This window comes from Vulpes vulpes, chromosome 5 (genome assembly GCF_048418805.1).
Source record: "Vulpes vulpes isolate BD-2025 chromosome 5, VulVul3, whole genome shotgun sequence".
In the NCBI taxonomy this organism is placed as follows: Eukaryota; Metazoa; Chordata; class Mammalia; order Carnivora; family Canidae; genus Vulpes; species Vulpes vulpes.
In genome coordinates, this window is record NC_132784.1 from 130,761,175 (window position 1) to 130,780,043 (window position 18,869).

The 18,869-nt window shown below is 35.5% G+C and overlaps 2 protein-coding genes across 5 annotated transcripts in view; one reads left to right on the forward strand and one right to left on the reverse strand.

Moving 5' to 3' along the window:
• Positions 1 to 18,869, forward strand: part of CDK13 (cyclin dependent kinase 13) — a 122,821-nt gene that overhangs the window by 81,656 nt on the left and 22,296 nt on the right. For all 4 annotated transcript variants that reach the window (XM_072760050.1, XM_072760052.1, XM_072760051.1 and 1 more), the window contains exons 8-9: positions 15,324 to 15,425; positions 15,522 to 15,599. In XM_072760050.1, the coding sequence (XP_072616151.1) occupies positions 15,324 to 15,425; positions 15,522 to 15,599 (180 nt within the window). The remainder of the gene's footprint in view (positions 1 to 15,323; positions 15,426 to 15,521; positions 15,600 to 18,869) is intronic.
• MPLKIP (M-phase specific PLK1 interacting protein) overlaps positions 1 to 18,869 on the reverse strand; it is a 148,577-nt gene that overhangs the window by 74,902 nt on the left and 54,806 nt on the right. The window contains exon 3 of the transcript XR_012001852.1: positions 4,560 to 4,674. The gene's annotated coding sequence lies outside the window, so the exon portion shown is untranslated. The remainder of the gene's footprint in view (positions 1 to 4,559; positions 4,675 to 18,869) is intronic.

The following is an 18,869-nucleotide window of genomic DNA, read 5'->3' on the forward strand; positions in this document are numbered from 1 at the left end:
AGTAATATACCCACTTCTGAGTTTTTATTTTACCATGTCATTGCTCCAGTGCTTTCCCAAATGATGGGATATCTTTTTCTCTCTGTGAACGTCCCATATAAATAAATATGTGGTTTCCATATAAACTGAAGTTAATTTCATTTTCTAAAGGCGAAACTGTAACTTCGCACATTTACTTTTTAAATGCAAGGAACATAACACCTTTAGGACTCAATAAAGAAGACTTTGGCTCTAGTCCTGGCATTGCCCTTTATTTAAGCAGTTGTGGAATCTTGGGCAAGTCATTTAATCTTTGTCTCATTATTCTCAACTTTAAGATGATGGATTTAAAATCTCTAAACCTATTTAAAGGGTATTGGAGACATCTTTTATGGTTCTACAAGTTACTGTGATCAAAATAAAGTTTCTTGAGCAACATTTTCAAAGGCAATATCCCCATCTAGTGGCTTTTCATAAAATTGCCATTAAAAGCAAAACAATTTTTCTTATATATAGCTATTGGTATCAATGGAAAACGGAGAAAGTATTACCTCTTGCAGCTTGTCCAAGGACTAGATGAAATTATATGCTGGATTTATTACTTGTGTTTTTGTCTTTTCACTCAAGCTAGAATTGTCATTTTTAAAGACAGGGACCGTACTTAAACTTTTATTTTTTAATGCATTAAAATTTAAAACACATTCATAGTAACTGCTTGATCAAATCTGATCCAAGAGAGGGTCATTCTGGTCTGGAGGACCCTCCCAGTATAGATTAGTGGAGGGAGCTTTGGGGTTGTAGATAATATAGAGGATCTTCTGGGAGACCCTGGGCCAATATTAGAACCATTGTAATAAGATTGCTAATAACATTAATAACAATAAATAATGTGACTAAACAAGCTTTTAGGAATGGAATTCTTATTTAGATTGCTGACCTTATGATTTCAGGATTAAATTGTACATTCTTTGGCCCTAACAGAATAGCTTACATTTTTGAGCATATAAAATGGGAAAGGCAGTTTAATCCTCTAAGGTATGGTGTTCCTCCCTCTTCATGTACAGGAAATCTCATCCATTCCCTTAAAGCTGAAGATTTATAAATCTCAATTTCAAGCCTTTATCTTTTTTTGATCTCTAAACCTGTGTGTTTGCTGGACAACTCCACTCAGGTGTTGTAAGTGCTTTAAATTAAACATCTTGTTACAAAGCCTATCTTCACATTCCCCAGAAGAAAAAAAAATCTGTTCCTTTTTTCTTTATTCTCTGTTTTAGTTAAATGTATCCAGTCACTCTCTCATATAGATAATGTCTCACACAAACCACTCTAAATAGAATTGTATTGGTTTTCCTGCCTCTGGTCCTCCCTAACATTCTTTTCTTCTGCGTTTCTTACTACTATCCCCTGCCGCCCCCTCCCCCCACCAGATAATAACAATGTTGAACTATTTGTAGATCCCTAAACAAGTTGAGCTCTTAAGTGTCTTTGTGAGTCTACATGAGTTGTTTCCTTTTGTATGGAATTATACTTTCCATTATCTCAGTCTGACACATTTGTCTTTTTCCTTCCATGTGCAGTTCAAGCATTACCTCCCTTGAAAAATTTATCCTAAATCCTATAGTCAACATTAGGCACATCGTCTTTTATGTGTCCAGAGTACATTATTCATTAATTTACCTAGTATTTAAAGTATATTATTATAATTCATTACCAGACTTTAAGGCTTTAAACAACCACAACAATTTTTAGTTGGTTGGCTCTTTGTTTGGTTCAGCCGTCTCTTGGCACTTAGTGCAGTACCTAGCTCAAAGTTTCAAAAAACGTTTGTTTTTTATAAAGAAGGAACAAACTTAACTAGCGTTGTACATAGTTTATTATACAATGTCCCCTTTCGCAAGAATTATTTTAAGGGAAAGCAGTTCTCTGAGATAAGTTGTGTAAATATTTTTATGTACATTTTATTTTATTTTATCTTTTAAAGATTTTGATTTATTTATTCAAGAGAGACAGAGAGAGAAGCAGAGAGACACAGGCAGAAAGAGAAGCAGGCTCCATGCAGTGAGCCTGATGGGGGACTCGATCCTGGCACTCTGGGATCACGCCCTGAGCCAAAGGCAGATGCTCAACCGCTGAGCCACCCAGGCTTCCCTTTTATGTACATTTTGAAAATAAACTGAAATTTTACAAAATTTCACTAGTCAGTGGTAGAGCTAAGAATCAAACTTGAATCTTTTGACAGAAAGGCTTTTTATTTTCATAATACTGGAGTGCTTCTTGGGTAAGACTCTGGATCTAACCTAAAAGTAGCTTTCAGGTGCAGAGCTCTAGAGGCATCTAGAGTCTGCTTTGGAGGTACTATTAGGCTGATGGCAGTTTTTTACAGTTGTTACAGCAGTCTGCTGAATTTTACTGTCTCTGCTCTCATGGCCTTCATATAATATATTTTATTTTTGCCTAATGAACCCTACTCATTTAGTATTCCAGCAAGTTGTATGACATTTCCATTTTTGAATCTACTGTAAAGCTCCTTAAATACCCAGTGAGAAGGCTATAATTGAAATATTTTGATAACATTAGGTATTTTAAATTACCTGAGATTTCCACATGAAAGTTTTATTATACAAAAGCCTGATAACTTAACATTTTAGTATCTTGACCACATTAAGTTAGAAGTTTTGAAAAAACAAAACAAAACAAAGGAAGTATTCTTGTTTTCAGAGTGTTTTTTTTCCCCTAGTGGAAAAGAAATTGTGTCTGCTTTGTTTTTGAAAACTGTTAATGAGATTTACAGATGAAAGATATTCAGTAGAAATTGAAATTCAGAATATTTAATGTTGAAACCATTATTCTAAGAATACTAGCTTATTGAAATTATCATTTGTTTTTTTAAATTTATTGGCTGAGGGATTTTGTGTGGGGTGTTCTTTGCTAGTTTATGGAACTTATTACTTGGAGTTAAACTTAATTATGGGAGTAAATGGGGTGGTTTATTTTTCTGTTTCTGTTTTTTATTTTTAAGATTTATTTTAGAGAAAGCATACAAGTGGGGGGAAGGGCAGGCAGAGAAGGAGAGAGAGAATCTCAAGCATATTCCGTGTTGAGTGGGGAGCCCAACTGAGCTCAGTCCCAGGACCCTGGGATTATAACCGCAGCCAACGGCAAGAGTCGGACACTCAACCAACTTGAGCCACCCAGGCCACCCATGTTTTCTTTTTTTAAATGTATTTATTCTGTACCACCTAATAACCTATTTGTTTTTCAGTCCTGTTTCTTTTTTCATAGTAGTGAAATACTGGGTAGACCACTCAAGAGTGCAATTTTTAAAACTCTGTGAAAGAAAAATAAAGCATCATATATGTGGTATCACATCAGTTGCATTTTTCTCATTGTGATCTAAACAGGACCATCTCTAGGATGTTGATAATGGGTAGCCAAGCCTTGTGGACCAAATTTGACAGGTTAATTTTTGAGGATTCTGGATTTCCACATATTTGTCTAACTTTGGATCATCTGTTTTTATGTTACAACAGTACTTTAGTTTCCTTGGGATTTAAATGTTCTAGTTTCAGAACATAGTTTCAGTTACTTTTAATTTTGTCACTGTTTATAAAAACAGTTTCTTGATCATAACATGAAATATTTTCTTGATAATACTTGTTTATTAATAATCATTTAGTGAATTAAGTGATTTGAAATTGGCGTCATTTGCTAACTCCATCTACCTTGGAATTTGCTTTTATGATTAAAGTTTTTTTCTGTCTGGATACTTTCTCAGTGTTTGTTTTCTTCTCACTAAACTGAGGTGGAAAGTGAAGCAGGGTACCTGTTTTTGCAAAATTCCTGAATAAATCATCATGTGTTTTTTCTTGACTTTAATAAAACAATCATTTTCATTATCTTTTCTCAATGTTAACTTTTAAAAGTTTATTATAAGCTACTTTATTAAAGAGCTTATTTAAAATGTTTATTTAAAGAATGCTTATCACAAACATTTAAAACATAATTACAGCACCACTATCTTCTTAAAAGTTTTCTTACTAGCTCTGCTCTTTCCCTGGCTTTTTCTCCTAGCTGTAGAAAATGAACATTTGCTCAGCCTTTTGAGGGAACTGATGGTTCAGTGTGGTTGGAGCAAGAATAAGTAATAAAGATTTTTGTGGGCCTTGTGTGCATATTCTCTAGGAGGCAGCTATGTGTATTAAAGGTATAAATAACATTGACATTTTATGCTGTCACTTTGATTGTATTTTGAAAAGTTGATTGACTTGTAAGTGTGAAAGCAAGGGCAATCAGAAAGCAGCGAACCTGTGATTCTGGGTAGAACTAGGGAGTGGCTGTAGATGTTAGAAAAACAGATGAATTATATCATAAGATCTAACATTGCTAGAATTTGTTGGTTGAATGTGTTGTCAGACACATCCCTGCCTGCACCCCTACTGTAAGATTTCTGCTTCAGCAACTGGCCAATTGGTTTGTTGGGTAAACTAAGCTTTTACAACAAAATTCAAAATTCAGTGGCTTAAAACATCCAAAGTTTGTATGTACTTCTCCCTTACTGATCAGGAGTGGTTGTTGCTTACCTCGGTGGACAATTAAGGGTATTTCACCATCTCATTAGATCTCATTCCACGTTGGAAGACCTGCCATCTTCTTCACATGCTTTCCAAGGCTGTCACCACCTCTGTCTGCCAGAAGCTAGAAAAAAGGAGGGAGGAGTATTAGGAACCAGACCTAGAAACGGCACTTATTACTTACATTCATGTTCCCTTGGTTAGAACTTGGTCATGTGATCACCACACCCAGCTGCAGTGAGGGTGGGAGTGTAGTGTTGGTGAGCAGCTACCATTGAAGAAAAGCAGATTTTATAAACAGGTAGTAGTCTCTGCCATAAGACAGGTCTCCTGAAACAGCAAGTTGGTGGCAAAAGATGGTAAGTGTCCTTTTGGATATGTTAAGATACAGGTACTTACAGGACTTCAAATTTACATGTGTAGTAAAAACAGAAAAGTGATTGTAAGATGATCTCAGTTGGGAGAAAATTACTTTTGTTTCTTTGTAAATGTTACAATACAGAAATGTAAAAGTTATTTTTCATGGAAAATATCAAAAAGAGGAAAGTGGGAGTGAAAATAGAAGGTAAGGGGGAAAGGGCGTGAGGAAAAAAGATTGTGTTCATTGTTATATGATAGTTACGGCATAGGTCAGTCCATTATTAATAAGTGCTTACTCTGTGCCAGACACTGACCTAGCTAATACCTGCTGGTTAAGTATTGGAGGTATGGCTGTGAGAGACAGACTGGCTTCCTGCCTGGTCTCATGTACACAGTGATGAGAGAAGGTGGACAACAAACCTGTAGAATAGAGGAAAGAATTTAAAATACTTAAATGCTACAAAGCAGATAAAACAGTGATTGTAAGATCACTCTGGGCACGTGGCTACTTTTTAGCTAAGGTAGTTAGCATAGACTTTGAAGGGGTAAAATTGAGCAAGGGATGAGGATGGGATAAACTAATGAAAACAGAGGCCATGAACATTGCCAGTAAAAGGAACTCAGCAACCGCAAAGCCTGGGAGAATAGACTTGGGAAATCTCCCATCCAAGTACTAACCAGGCCCGACCCTGCTTAGCTTCCGAGATCAGACAAGATCGGACGCGGTCAGGATGGTTATAGCTGTAGACTAGACTTGGGAAATCTAAGGACCAAAAAGTTGCCCAGTGCAGTGAGACACTCAGGAGTGTGATCTTACTAACTGAGGCAAAGTTTAAATGTTATATAGTTGTAGTGATATGATCTGGTTTTACAACGAAAAAAAAAAAACCTTAAAAGTGGGGGAGGAAAGCTAGGGATAGATATAGTAGGGAAACTAGTACCAATGAAAAGATAATGATGGCTCAGACTGAAAGATAATCTTGATTTATACTTTTTTGAAATCACAGAAATTATTGGATTTAGGATCTCTTTGGATGTAGAAATGACAAGTTGATAGATCAGAAGTGAGGTTTGAAGGAAAAAAGAATCAAGGATGACAAGATTTTTTGACCTCCAAAGCGTTGGTGTTAAAAACAGATCCCAAATTTCTTTTGTAGGTTTGCTAGGTGTTTCTGTAGTGGATTCTGAAGGGAGACATGGCATTTGTGCATATGATAAATTTTGTTAGCTGAAGGCTTTCCATGTTTTTCTCAAAAATAAAGTTATAGTCTAAAAGAAAGATGTACAGACTATTATATATGTCAAAAAAATGAAGCATTTTAGAGCAGTTTAGGTATTTCCTTTTATATAATTCTCATTTTATTTCTTATAAGGTTCTTTAGGAAAGTTAGCATCTCTGATTTGTACATTTTTAATTATCCAGAACCTTCCAAGTACCTTGAGAGCCTGGGATCTTGCTCTGAGCATTTGCTTTTGCCTTTTATCTATTTAGGCCAAATGAAGACTGAGTCGCCTGCTGCCAGCCTGTGGGCACACCCTTACGGTGGTGCTTTTGTTGGGGATAAGGGTGGGGAAGACCCTAAGTGTTTCTTAACCTCTCCTGATCCCACTCCATCCACTCTTCTGAATTCCTGGGATTTTCTAGGGCAGAGTGTTGAGATCTGTCATTGAACAGATAGTCTTTGATCTCTATTAATATGCCATTGAATGCAAAGAAATTCAATGAAAATTCAGTGATGGTACTTTGTTTTATAAAAAGTAGGCATCAGTCTGAATATTTTTATACATTTCACAAATGAAAGAATTTCCCCAGTTTTGAGATATTTGTATTTTAAAATTGAGCTTTCTGGGTCAAATTTTACAGTTGAATGTTTTTTTTTTCTTCTCAGTCTTAACTAGTTCTACAGAAGCTAAGAATTTGGAAATATTTTTAAAAGGCATTAATTGGTATACATGAAATATTTTTGCCATATACTTTGAAGTATATATTTCATCTTCTTTTGTGTTTAATCATTTTTGATAATGTACTAAATATTTTCACTCCTGGATTTGTTTGGTAAAAGAGTTTAAAAAATTAAACTAGTCTTAATTTTAGCTACTAAAGACGATTATGTTCTAAGTGTTGTCTAGAACTTCATATATAGTATATACTTTTATTTAAATATTCTTTTCAATAAAATTTAATAACTTTATTTTGTGTGATTTCTCTACATAATTCAACATACTTTAATTTTTTAAATATATTTAAAAACACTTGTAAACATAAAAAGATAAAATATTTACTACTTACAGACAGATTTATATTAATTTAAATGTTTTCATGAGACCATAGATATTCAGTTACATTTGAGTTAACAAGACCATAGGTATCATGTGCTTTTAGATCCTTGAAATGTTTTAGAAAACAAGTCATTATAATTTTCACAAACTATTCTCCCCCTCAGCTAATTCACCTATGTCAACTAAACTTAGCAAGGCCATAGATACATTAAAGTATCTATCCTGTGCTCAGCATTGTTCTGGGCTTTGTGTGTGGGAGGGGGTGGGGGGGGGTTCATAATAAAGAATGGTACCTGGGGCCTTTTGTCTTCCTGGGAAGATAGAAAACATAAAATAGAATACAGTGGTAACTATGGTATAAAAAACAAGAATGTGAAAATCCGTTGTTAATAGAGATTAGAATTATGGAGATGGGTCTTTCACTATATCTTGAAAGAGGTGTAAGGTTGAATGAGAAAAATGGATGGATTTCAAATTTTAAAGGAGTTAAGGGATAATAAACAGGTGAACTTTTTTAAATCAAAGTATAACATACATTATATTAGTTCCAGAATATAATGATTTGACAGTTGTATACCTTGTGAAAAAACTACATTAAGTCTAGTCCTCATTTGTTACCATAAAACATTACAAAAGGAAAATTTCTCTTTTATTCTTGTGATGAGAACTTTCAAGATCCACTATCCTGGCAACGTTCAAATACAGACAATACCATTGACTGTAGTCACCATGTGGCACACCACATTCCTGTGGTCTACCGATTCATTTCATGATGGGGAGTCTCTGCCTTCTGACCCCCCTTCATCCATTTTGCTCTGGCAATCACCATTCTGTTCTTTATATCCATGAGGTTTTTATTATTTGCTTGACTTTTAGATTTCATATATAAATGAGATCGTATGCTACTTGTCTTTTTCTGCCCGCTTATTTTACTTAGCATAATACCTTCATGGACCATGCATGTTGTCACAAATGGCAAGATTTCATTCTTTTTTATGGCTGAATAGTATTTTATTATAAATACAGTAGTTCCCCTGTCTGGGTTTTGTGTCCCACAGATTCAGATTACTGTGATCAGCCCCAGTCCAGAAACAGGTGATCTTTCTCATGTATCATCAGAAGGTCACTAGTAGCCTAAAGCTGCATCACAGTGCCTACATCATTCACCTCACTTCATCTAATCACATAGGCATTTTATTAGCTCACATCATCACAAAAAGTACAATAAGATATTTTGAGGGAGAGACTATATTCACAAGCTTCATTACTGTATATTATAATCATTCTATTTTAATATTGTTGCTAATCCCTTATTGTGCCTAATTGATAAATCAAGCTTTATTATAGTTCTGTATGGATTAGCAAAAACCATAGTATATATAGAGTTCAGTACTACCTCTTTCAGGCATTCACTGGGGGTTTTGGATTGTATCCCTTATGGATAAGGGGAGGACTGCTGTGTGTACCACATCTTTTTTATACATTCGTCCATCAGTGGATGCTTAGTTTGCCCCATATCTTGAGTATTATAAATACTGCTGTAGTGAAGAGGGAGGTGAGTTAGTGTTTCCATTGTCTTTGGATAAATACACAGACGTGGGATCGCTGGGTCATATGTTATTTCTATTTTTAATATTTTGAGGAACCCCCATACTGTTTTCCATAGTGGCTGTACCAGTTTATATTCCCATCAGCAATGCACAAGGGCTCCTTCTTCACTTCCTTAGCAACACTTATTATTTCTTGTCTTTTTGATAACATTCTAACAGGTGATCTTGCATTGTGGTTTTGCCTCTCCCCCATGATTGGTGAAGTTGAGCATCTTTTTTATGTGCTTGTTGGCCATGTGTATGTCATGTTTAGAAAAATGTGTCCTTGGATCCTATCCCATTTTTTAATCAGCTATTTTTGGTAGTTTTGCTATTTGGTTGTATGAGTTCTTTATATATTTTGGATATTAGCCCCTTATGTGAATGATACATATTTGTATCATTCAGTAGGTTGGAATAATTCTCCCATTCAGTAGGTTGCCTTTTCATTTTGTTGGTGTTTTAGTTTGATGAAGTCCCAACTTGTTTATTTTTGCCTTTGTTGCCTTTGCTTTTAGAATCAGTTCCAAAAAAACACCCCAACACCAAGACTTGATGTCAGGAAGCTTATTGCCTGTGTTTTCTTCTAGAAGTGTTATAGTCTCAGGTGTTAATATTCAAGTCTTTAATCCATTGTGAGTTAATTTTTGTGTTTGACATAGCAGTCCAGTTTTATGCTTTTGCATGTGGCTGTTCAGTTTTCCCAACACCATTGATATTCAAGAGACTGTCTTTACCCCAGTGTGTATTCTTGACTCCTTTGTCATAAATTAATTGACCATATATGCATGGGTTTATATCTGGGCACTCTCTTCAGTCCCATTGATCTATGTGTCCATTTTTATGCCAATACTGTACTGTTTGGATTACTATAGCTTAGTTAAATGTGTTAAAAATCAGGGAGTATGATGCCTCCACCTACCTTCTTCATTTCAAGATTACTTTGGCTATTTTGGAGTCTTTTTGGTTCATACAAATTTTGGGATAGTTTGTACTATTTTTGTGAAAAATGCCATTGGGACTTTGATAGGAATTGCATTGAATCAATAGATTGCTCTAGGCATTTTAGTTTTAATTTTTCCAATCTATGAGCATAGAACATCTTTCCATATATCTGTGCCTTTGGTTTCTTTCAGTCGGTGTCTTTATAGTTTCCAGTGTGCAGGTCTTTAATCTCCTTGGTTTAACTTATTTTTAGATATTTCATTCTTTCTGATGCAGTTGTGCAAGGGATTGCTTTCTTAATTTCTCTTTCTCATGCTTTGTTATTATTTAGAAATGCAGCAGAATTTTGTATGGTTGATTTTTGTATCCTGCAATTTTACAGAATTTATTACTTTTAACAGTGTTTTGGTGGAGTCTTTAGAGTTTTCTACGTATAAAAAAATCATGTCATCCACAAATAGTTTTACTTCTTTGTTTTCAGTTGTAGTGCCTTATTCCTTTTTATTGTCTAATTGCTCTGACTGGGATTTTCAATACTATGTCAAATGAAAGTATAGAGTGGGCATTATTGTCAAGGATTTTTTATATCTGTGTTCATCAGGGATACTGGCTTGTAATTTGGGGGTTTTTTGTAATGTTTTTGTCTGGTTTTGTTATCAGGGTAATGCTGCCTTCATAAAATGAGTTTGGAAGTGTTCTCTCCTCATCAATTTTTGGAAGAGTTTGGGAAGGATAGGTATTAAATCTTCTTTAAATGTTTGGTAGATTTCATCAATGAAGCTGTCTGGTCCTGGGCTTTTGTTTGTTGGGAGGTTTTTGATTACTGACTCAGTCTCCTTACTAGTAATTGGTCTGTTCAGATTTTTTTTCTTCATGATTCAGTCTTAGAAGATTGTATATTTTTAGGGATTTTTATTTGAGCCTTTATCTTTTATTCCTGTTGAGTCTAGTTAAGGGTTTGTCAGTTTTGTTTATTTTTCAGAGAACCAGCCCATGGTGTCATTGGTCTCTTTTGTTGTCTTACTCTAGTCTCTATTTCATTTATTTCTGCTCTGGTCTTTGTTCCTTCCTTCTACTAAATTTGGGTTTTGCTTGTTTTTCTTTTTCTGGTTCCTTTAGGTGTAAAGTTAGATTGTTTATTTGAGATTTTCTTGGTTTTTTTTTTTTTTTTGTTTTTTTTTGTTTTGAAGTAGGCCTCTATCATTTTGAACTTCCCTCTTAGAATGGTTTTTCCTGCATCCCATAGATTTTGGTAAGTTGCATTTCCATTTTCATTTGTTTTGAGGTATTTGTTTATTTCTCCTTTGATTTCTTCATTGACCCATTGTTTATTTAGCAGCATATTGTTTAATCACCACATATTTGTGATTTTTTTCCATTTTTTTCATTCATTTCTAGTTTCATACTATGTGATTGCAAAAGATGCTTAATGTGATTTCAGGCTTCTTAAATTTATTGAGATTTGTTTTGTGGCTTAAGATGATTTATTTTGGAGAATACTCGTATGTACTTGAGAAGAATTCATATACTGCTACTTTTGGAGGGAATGTTCTGTGTGTGTGTGTGTGTGTGTGTGTGTGTATTTATAAACCATCTGGTCTAATAGGTTGTTTAAAGTTGATGTTGCCTTATTGATTTTTTTGGGGGGGTTCTGGATGATCTGTCCATTGGTATAAGTAGGGTATTAAGTTTCCTATACTATCATATTGCTATTCATCTCTCCCATTAGGTCTATTAATATTTACATATCTAGCTACTCATATCTTGGGTGCATAAGCATTTAGAAATGTTATATCCTCTTGTTGGATTGACCCCTTTTTCATTATATAAAGGTCTTCTTTTCTTCTCTTTTTTTTGAAAGATTTTATTTATTTGAGAGAGAACACGCACACATGAGCGGGGGGTGGGGGGGAGGAGCAAAGGAAGAAGGAGAAGCTGACTTCCTGCTGAGCAGGGAGCCTGACATGGAGCTCAATCCCAGGACCCTGGGATCATGACCTGAGCTGAAGGCAGATGCTTAACTGCCTGAGCCACCCAGGCATCCCTCTTCTTTGTCTCTTACTACAGTCTTAGTTTTAAAGTCTATTTTGTCTGATGTAAGTAAAGCTACTCCTGCTTTCTTTTGGTTTCCATTTATGTGAAACATCTTTTTCCATCTCTTTCAGGCTGCGTGTGTTCTTATAGCTGAAGCAAGTCTCTTGTAGGTAGCAGATAGATGGATTTTTTTTTTTTTCATTCAGCCACTCTGTGTCTTTTGGTTGGAGAATTTAGTCCATTTACATTAAAGTAATTATTAATAGGTCTCTAGTTATTGCCATTTTGTTCATTGTTTTCTGGCTGTTTTGTAGTTCCTTTCTTCCTTTCTTGCTCTCTTCCTTCATAGTTTGATGGTTTTCTTTAGTGTTATGCTTAGATATCTTTCTTACTATCTTTGTGTATCTCCTATAGATAGATGTTTACTTTGTGGTTACCATAAGGCTCACATATAATAGCCTATATATATATAACAGTCTATTTTAAATTGATAGTAATTTAAAGTTGTTTTTAAGATTGATTTATTTATTTTAGAGAGAGAGAGTTCATGTGAATGGGGGAGGGAAGAGGGAGAGAGAGAATCTCTCAAGCAGACTCTGCTGAATGTGGAGTTCAATGTGGGGCTCCATCCCAGGACCCTGACATTGTGACTTGAGCCAAAACCAAGAGTCAGACACTCAACCACCCGAACCCCCTAGGCATCCTGATAACAACTTAAGTTTGAATGCATTCTAAAACTCCACATTTTTGCTACCCCCCCATTTTATGTTTTTGATGTTACATTTTACATCTTTTTCCTTTGTCCCTTAGCATTTTTAATCACAGTTCTTTTTGCTAATAGTAGCTTTAGGTGATTAATCCACTGCCTTTACTATATACTAAACTTTACCAGTGAGATTTATACTTGAATATGTTTTCTTGTTAATAATTAGTATACTTTCTTTGCAGCTTAAAGAATTCCCTTTAATATTTCCTATAAAGCCAGTTTAGATGATGAACTTCTTTAGCTTTTACTTGTCTGGGAAACTTTTTATCTCTCCTTTAATTCTGAATGATAACCTTGCCTTGTAGAGTATTTTTAGTTGGGAGTTTTTTCCTTTCAGCACTTTAAATATTATCGTGCCACTTTTTCTGGCCTACAAAGTTTCTGCCAAAAATCTGCTGAAAATCTTATGCAGGCCAAAGGGCAGGGTGCAGGGTTCCCTTGTATGTAAAAGTTGTTTTCCCCTTGCTTCTTTTTAGATCATTTCTTTATCTTTTACTTTTGACATTTTACTTGTACTATGTCTTAGTGTCTTTTGGAGTTCATTTTTTATTGGACCTTCAAAGCTTCCTGGATCTGGATGTCTGTTTCCCCACATTGGGGAAGTTTGCCACCATTATTTCTTCACATAAGTTTTCTGCCCCTTTGTCTCTCTCTTTTCTTTCTGGCACCTGTATAATGTGGATGTTATTCTTCGTGCTGTGATGTTCCATAGGTTCCTTAAACTATCTTCACTTTAATTTTTTTTCTTTTTTCTTTTCTGCTTGAGTTCCATTCCTCTATCTTCTAGATCACTGTTCTTCTCTCCTGCTTGATCTAGTCTGCTCTTGAATTCTTCTGCTTTAGTTTCTTGCTTTTCAGATCAGCCACTGTCTTCAGCTTTGTGACTTCCCTTTGATACTTTCTTATATTTTCTGTTTGTTTTTAAGTTCTCATTGTGTTGATTGATTTTTCTCTCAAGTTTGGTAAACATCTTTATGACCATTACTTTCACTCTGTCAGATAAATTAGTTATCTCTATTTCATTAATTTTTTTTCCCCTGAGGTTTTTATCTTCTTTTGTTTGGAGGAACATATTTTTCTGTTTTCTCATTTTGCTTGACTGTATGTTGTTTCTATGTTTACAGAAAACAACTACCTCTTCTAGACTTGAAGGACTAGTCTTGTGTAGGAGATGATCTTTATCTTTCAACTTAGCCCTGGCTCTTGTGTTTCTCAAACCTTTGTCTTGTCTAAGTAGTCTGATTTATATTTGATAGGAACCAACTATTGACGCTGTTCCAAGATCAGTTGGTGTTGCAAAGGCAAGGATCTCAAGTCAGTACCTAGATTCAGATTGACTGGAAGCCAGACCCTCAGGCAGCAGCTCTAGTGTATGCAGATGTATAATGTATAGTTGTATGGAACCACAGACATAAATCCTCTGATCTGGAGATATCCTCTGGGCTACAGTTGGAGAAGTCAGGGCTTGAGAGGAGTATGTAAGTTCCTTTCTAGGGGGTTCCAGTGAGCTATAATGAGGTCAGTGGAGAGCACAAAGATGATGTCCCCTGCCCTGCATTCCCTGAGAGCAGCTCTATAGACTTTAGACGTGTGGCAAACCTGAAGTCTGTCCCTTAGGCTGAAGCTCCAGGACAAGTAAATAGACATTTTTTCACAGAAAGATGGGATGTGGTTCAGTCTGTGTAGTGCTCTTGGTGTGGTAGGTTCCCAAGAACTGTTTGATTAGTACATTTTCATGGGACCCAGGAATGCAGGCCCCGCTGGCTACTCGAGCCAGGTGACCAGGGAGCATCTTTGGTGTGGAGTGTGTGTGACCAGCAGCTTGAGTGCAGCTGTGGAGAGTGCAGGGCTGGGTGCACCTGCCAGCTTTGGGGGGTGGGGCACAGGAGAGTGCAGGGTTGAAGTGCCCCATTGGTGCTATCGGAAGTAAAAGGGAGAGTGCAACAACAGCACCTGGCAGCGTCTTTGTCCCTGGAGAAAGGCCCAATAGGCCCCTGCCCCTCTTATGGATGGTTTAAGAATAGCAAACCTTCTTCCTATGTAGTCCAGTTGCTTTTCAGACAGCTGTTTTGTGTTCTTCCCTGGCATGAGTAAGTCTGCATGCAAGCCTTTTAACAGAAGTGTCTCAATCCCCTACAGCCTGTTTGGTCCCCTGGAAGTAAGGCCCCCTGGCAAATTAAGAGGTAGCAACAGTAGCAGTATGTATATATTCTTTTAGAAGGTGACAAAAGAATCATCTGATAAAGTATCATACCAATTGCTACTGATGCTTTGCAGGATAGACCTCAGCTACTACAGGCTACATTTATGTACTTTGTCTTGGCATACTAACGTGGGGTTGCAATCTGTGAAATATTGTCAAAGATATACACAGGTGGAAATTTTTGTTAGGTGACTGGTTTGCACGGTATCTTACCACACATTAGTAATTTGCCAGATTTGGTCAAAATCAAACAACTTCCTTTAAGTCAATTCTTTTTTAAAGTTATGGAAAGGAAAAACAATTGAATGGTTGGGTTTGATATAAAGACTTCTTTTGATCAAGTGACAGTTAAAATCAGCCAATTACTTGTCATCTTTATGATGTATTAAGGAATTTCAGTTAATCACATTGCCCTCAGATGCATTTTATGATGAGAGATGCCAGGTGTAATAGTATGTCTGAATTTAGTAGGCAGATGAAATTGGTTTTAGTTAAGGTTGTAGGATTGCTTTGATTAGCCAGAGTAATATTTCTTAAGAGGATCTCTCTTACTCCAACAGATACTAAGTCTAAAGAGTACTTTCTGTGTTTTTTAGTCGGCCGTATACTAACAAGGTCATCACTTTATGGTACCGCCCACCTGAACTGCTGTTGGGAGAAGAACGATATACCCCTGCTATTGATGTATGGAGCTGTGGGTAAGATAGGTTTACTGACTGGTTTAATTTACTTGGAACTTTTGGTATTGAAGTAAAATCATATCATATGGTAATGATGGGCATTTCTTCCATTAGATGTATCCTTGGTGAACTCTTCACTAAAAAACCTATATTTCAAGCAAATCAAGAACTTGCACAACTCGAACTAATAAGGTAAGCTCATGATTGTAATATTTTTTGGGGGTGTGTAATACTTCACAGAAGTTTTTAAGTCTTTTGAGTTTGTGTTTTTAGGAGGAACAGCATGGTTTTCTTGAAGGCTAATGATTGCTGAATGAAGGAAAAACTAGAATGTGGGTATTTTGATAACTTATTCTAGTAATATTAAGGCTCTTAAAGTCCCTAAATCTTTTGCAACTAAAGAAAGAGCAGGAGGCCCAAAAAATAAGACCAGGAAGAAAGAGTAAATAAATATGAAGGAGAGAATAGATGGTAGGTAACCTTTTTTTAGTATGCCAGGATTGGAAGAATTAATGTTTTGGGATACTTTAAAGAAATACTGTTTTATATACACATATGCATACATGTTTATACATGTCTATATGTGACATATAGACCAAAACATATACATGTACCCAGATGCATCAGTCTTCATTATTTGGAGCCTATAGTAGGGCTGAGGTCATAAGGACATCCATGATAATCACCTTTAACATTTTAAAATAATTCATTTATTTTTTAAAAAAAGAACTTTGGCTTTCATATATAATAATGTTAATTTGCAACTTCTAAGTTTTGTGTGTCTCAAAATATGGATGAGAACTTTTAGGAAAGATACTGGTATGAGGCACAGATACCAATACACTGTGAACCTTCCCTTCAGCAGACTTACTGGATTAATTGATGCTCTCCAATCCCTCTGTAAGTAACACTAGCTTGATAACATGGCAAGCTGAATGTTTGCAGCTAGTAGACTACTACTCTCTACAGTAAGACTATGTATTTATCCTACCAGTTGAAGTATGATGACTAAGAGGTAGTTGTTTCCAATTTTGTATTATTGTATGTGTGTCCTTAAATATAGCCAGATGTGGTGCTTTGCAGAGATTTAACAAAGTTGCTGTCAAATTAACTGGGGCAGGGGACAAGTTATTTTAAGTTAGAAAGGTAAGTCATAAAAATTTAGAAGAATTTAGTACTCAGATTGCTTTAAATCCCTGATAATGTGGTTTGTTTGAGAAGGCAAATGCAGAATTCCATTCAATGAATCCTCTGTTCAAAGAGAAGGCCTTGTCCTATGTCAGAAAATTGGAGAATAAATGTACATTTTTAATTTTTCAGTTATAATAAAATGTTTAAATTATATATCTGTGTTTCTTTATTTTTGTTTTTTTAAATGACTCCCCTTCACCCTATTTTTCAATTAACAAGGCATTGGTTCTGATTTCTTTGGATATTAGGGCTTCTGTTAATGATAAGTTAACTTTTATTTACTTACTATTTGATGCAAGCATGGTTCCAAGACTTTCACCTGGAGTAGCCTCAGTTAAGCTTCATACAACCTTTTGTCTTCTTTTTAAGGTTAACAAAATGGAATCTTAGAAAGTGAAGAATTTGTCTAGGATCCTATAACTAGCAAGTGACAAAAACGGGTTTTAAGTTTAGACAGTTTGGGATCCCTGGGTGGCGCAGCGCTTTAGCGCCTGCCTTTGGCCCAGGGCGCGATCCTGGAGACCTGGGATCGAGTCCCACGTCGGGCTCCCGGTGTATGGAGCCTGCTTCTCCCTCTGCCTGTCTCTGCCTCTCTCTCTCTCTCTCTGTGTGCCTATCATAAATAAATAAAAATAAATAAAATAAAAAAAAAAAGTAAGTTTAGACAGTTTACCATAGTAGCTAAATTTTTAATTCTCTATACCATGTAAGAAATAAAACTTCCTGGAGCTTTTTAGATAGTGTGGCACACATGTCAATAATTGACAGAGCTTAAAAATTCTCTACCAAATATTAATCAAAAAATTCTAAAGAAAAGATTAGCCAGTCATATCTAGGTTTTCATTAAAAATAAACTTGCTGAGTCAAGTAGGAATCACCCAAAGAATACAAGAATGTTTCAGTTTTAGGACATCTGTTATTATAATTCATCATTTTAATAGAAGCAGAGTAGTATGTTTATCTTGGTAGGTGTTGAATAGCATTTGCTAGAAATACAAACTAAGTGTAGAACTATATATTTCTTTAACATGATGAAAATATGTATTCTAGACCAATAGCCAGAATACTATTTAGTGGTGAAATACTAGAAAATGTAAAACAAGAAGGTTAAAAAGTGTCTTCTAGTACCATTATTTTAAGAGTGTTTTAGAAGTACTAACCAGTTAACTAACAAGTGATCCAGTAAGAGGTGTAAATAGTGGCAGAATGAACGCAGTATTGTCATAATTAGTGTATGATAGCATTGCATACGTGTATACAGGCAGCCTGCAAAGGAATTACCTGAAACACCTCCAGTAAGAAAGTCTGGTAAAATGACAAGTATTGAGAAAATGTGTGTGTGTACATTTGTGTGTATACATATATGCACACAGTATCCTAATATACCAATACATAAATGCTAAAAACAATAGCTTCTTAAAAATATGTACCAATAATAACCAGTTAGAAACATACGTGAGGGAAAAGATGCCTTTAACAAAAGCACCACCATATATACTCCAGGGATATTGAATACTATAATGTCTCACTTAAAATTGTAAAGCAGATTCAAAATAACTATTGGGAATGGCATATCTCATTTTTGTTTGGAAGCCTTAACATTTTTGAAGATGCCACTTCGACCTGTATTAATCATTATAGTCCTAATGAGAATTTCAGAAGACGTTCTACTTACAGATAAACTTTAAAATAACAAGAAAAATTCTTAAAAAGTAGGAAAATATGGCATATTGTATGTTAAAACAAAATTATAGCTCCTAAAACCATTTTGCAGTAGCACAAGACACATAGATAAATTATTGGAATTTTATGGGAAGTCCAGAAATAAAGCAAGTTCATATGGACCTCCAAATATAATACAGAAGTCATTTCAAGTTGTGGTGGGTGGGGATTATTAATTGAACAAGTATCTAGTGGTTTCAGGTTGTGTGCCAGTTACCAGGCACTGGTGATATAAGGCAGGAACTAGTGCACAACTTTTTCTAGTTTGTAATTTGGAGAGACAAGGCAAAACTAATTAATAAAATATATCAGGTGGTGATAAGGGTAAGGGAATAGAAAATGATAGGAGACAGTGCTGTACAGAGAGGGGAAGTTTCTCCCATAAGGTCTCATTTGAGCAGGGATCTGAATGAAGTGAGGGGACAGCAAAGTAATAAAGATCATAAGGCATGAGTATACTTGGATTATTTTATGAACACGTCAAGTCCGTGGACCATGTCAGGGGAAAAAAAGGCTCAATCCATCCACTTGGTGACGTACTGTACGGTA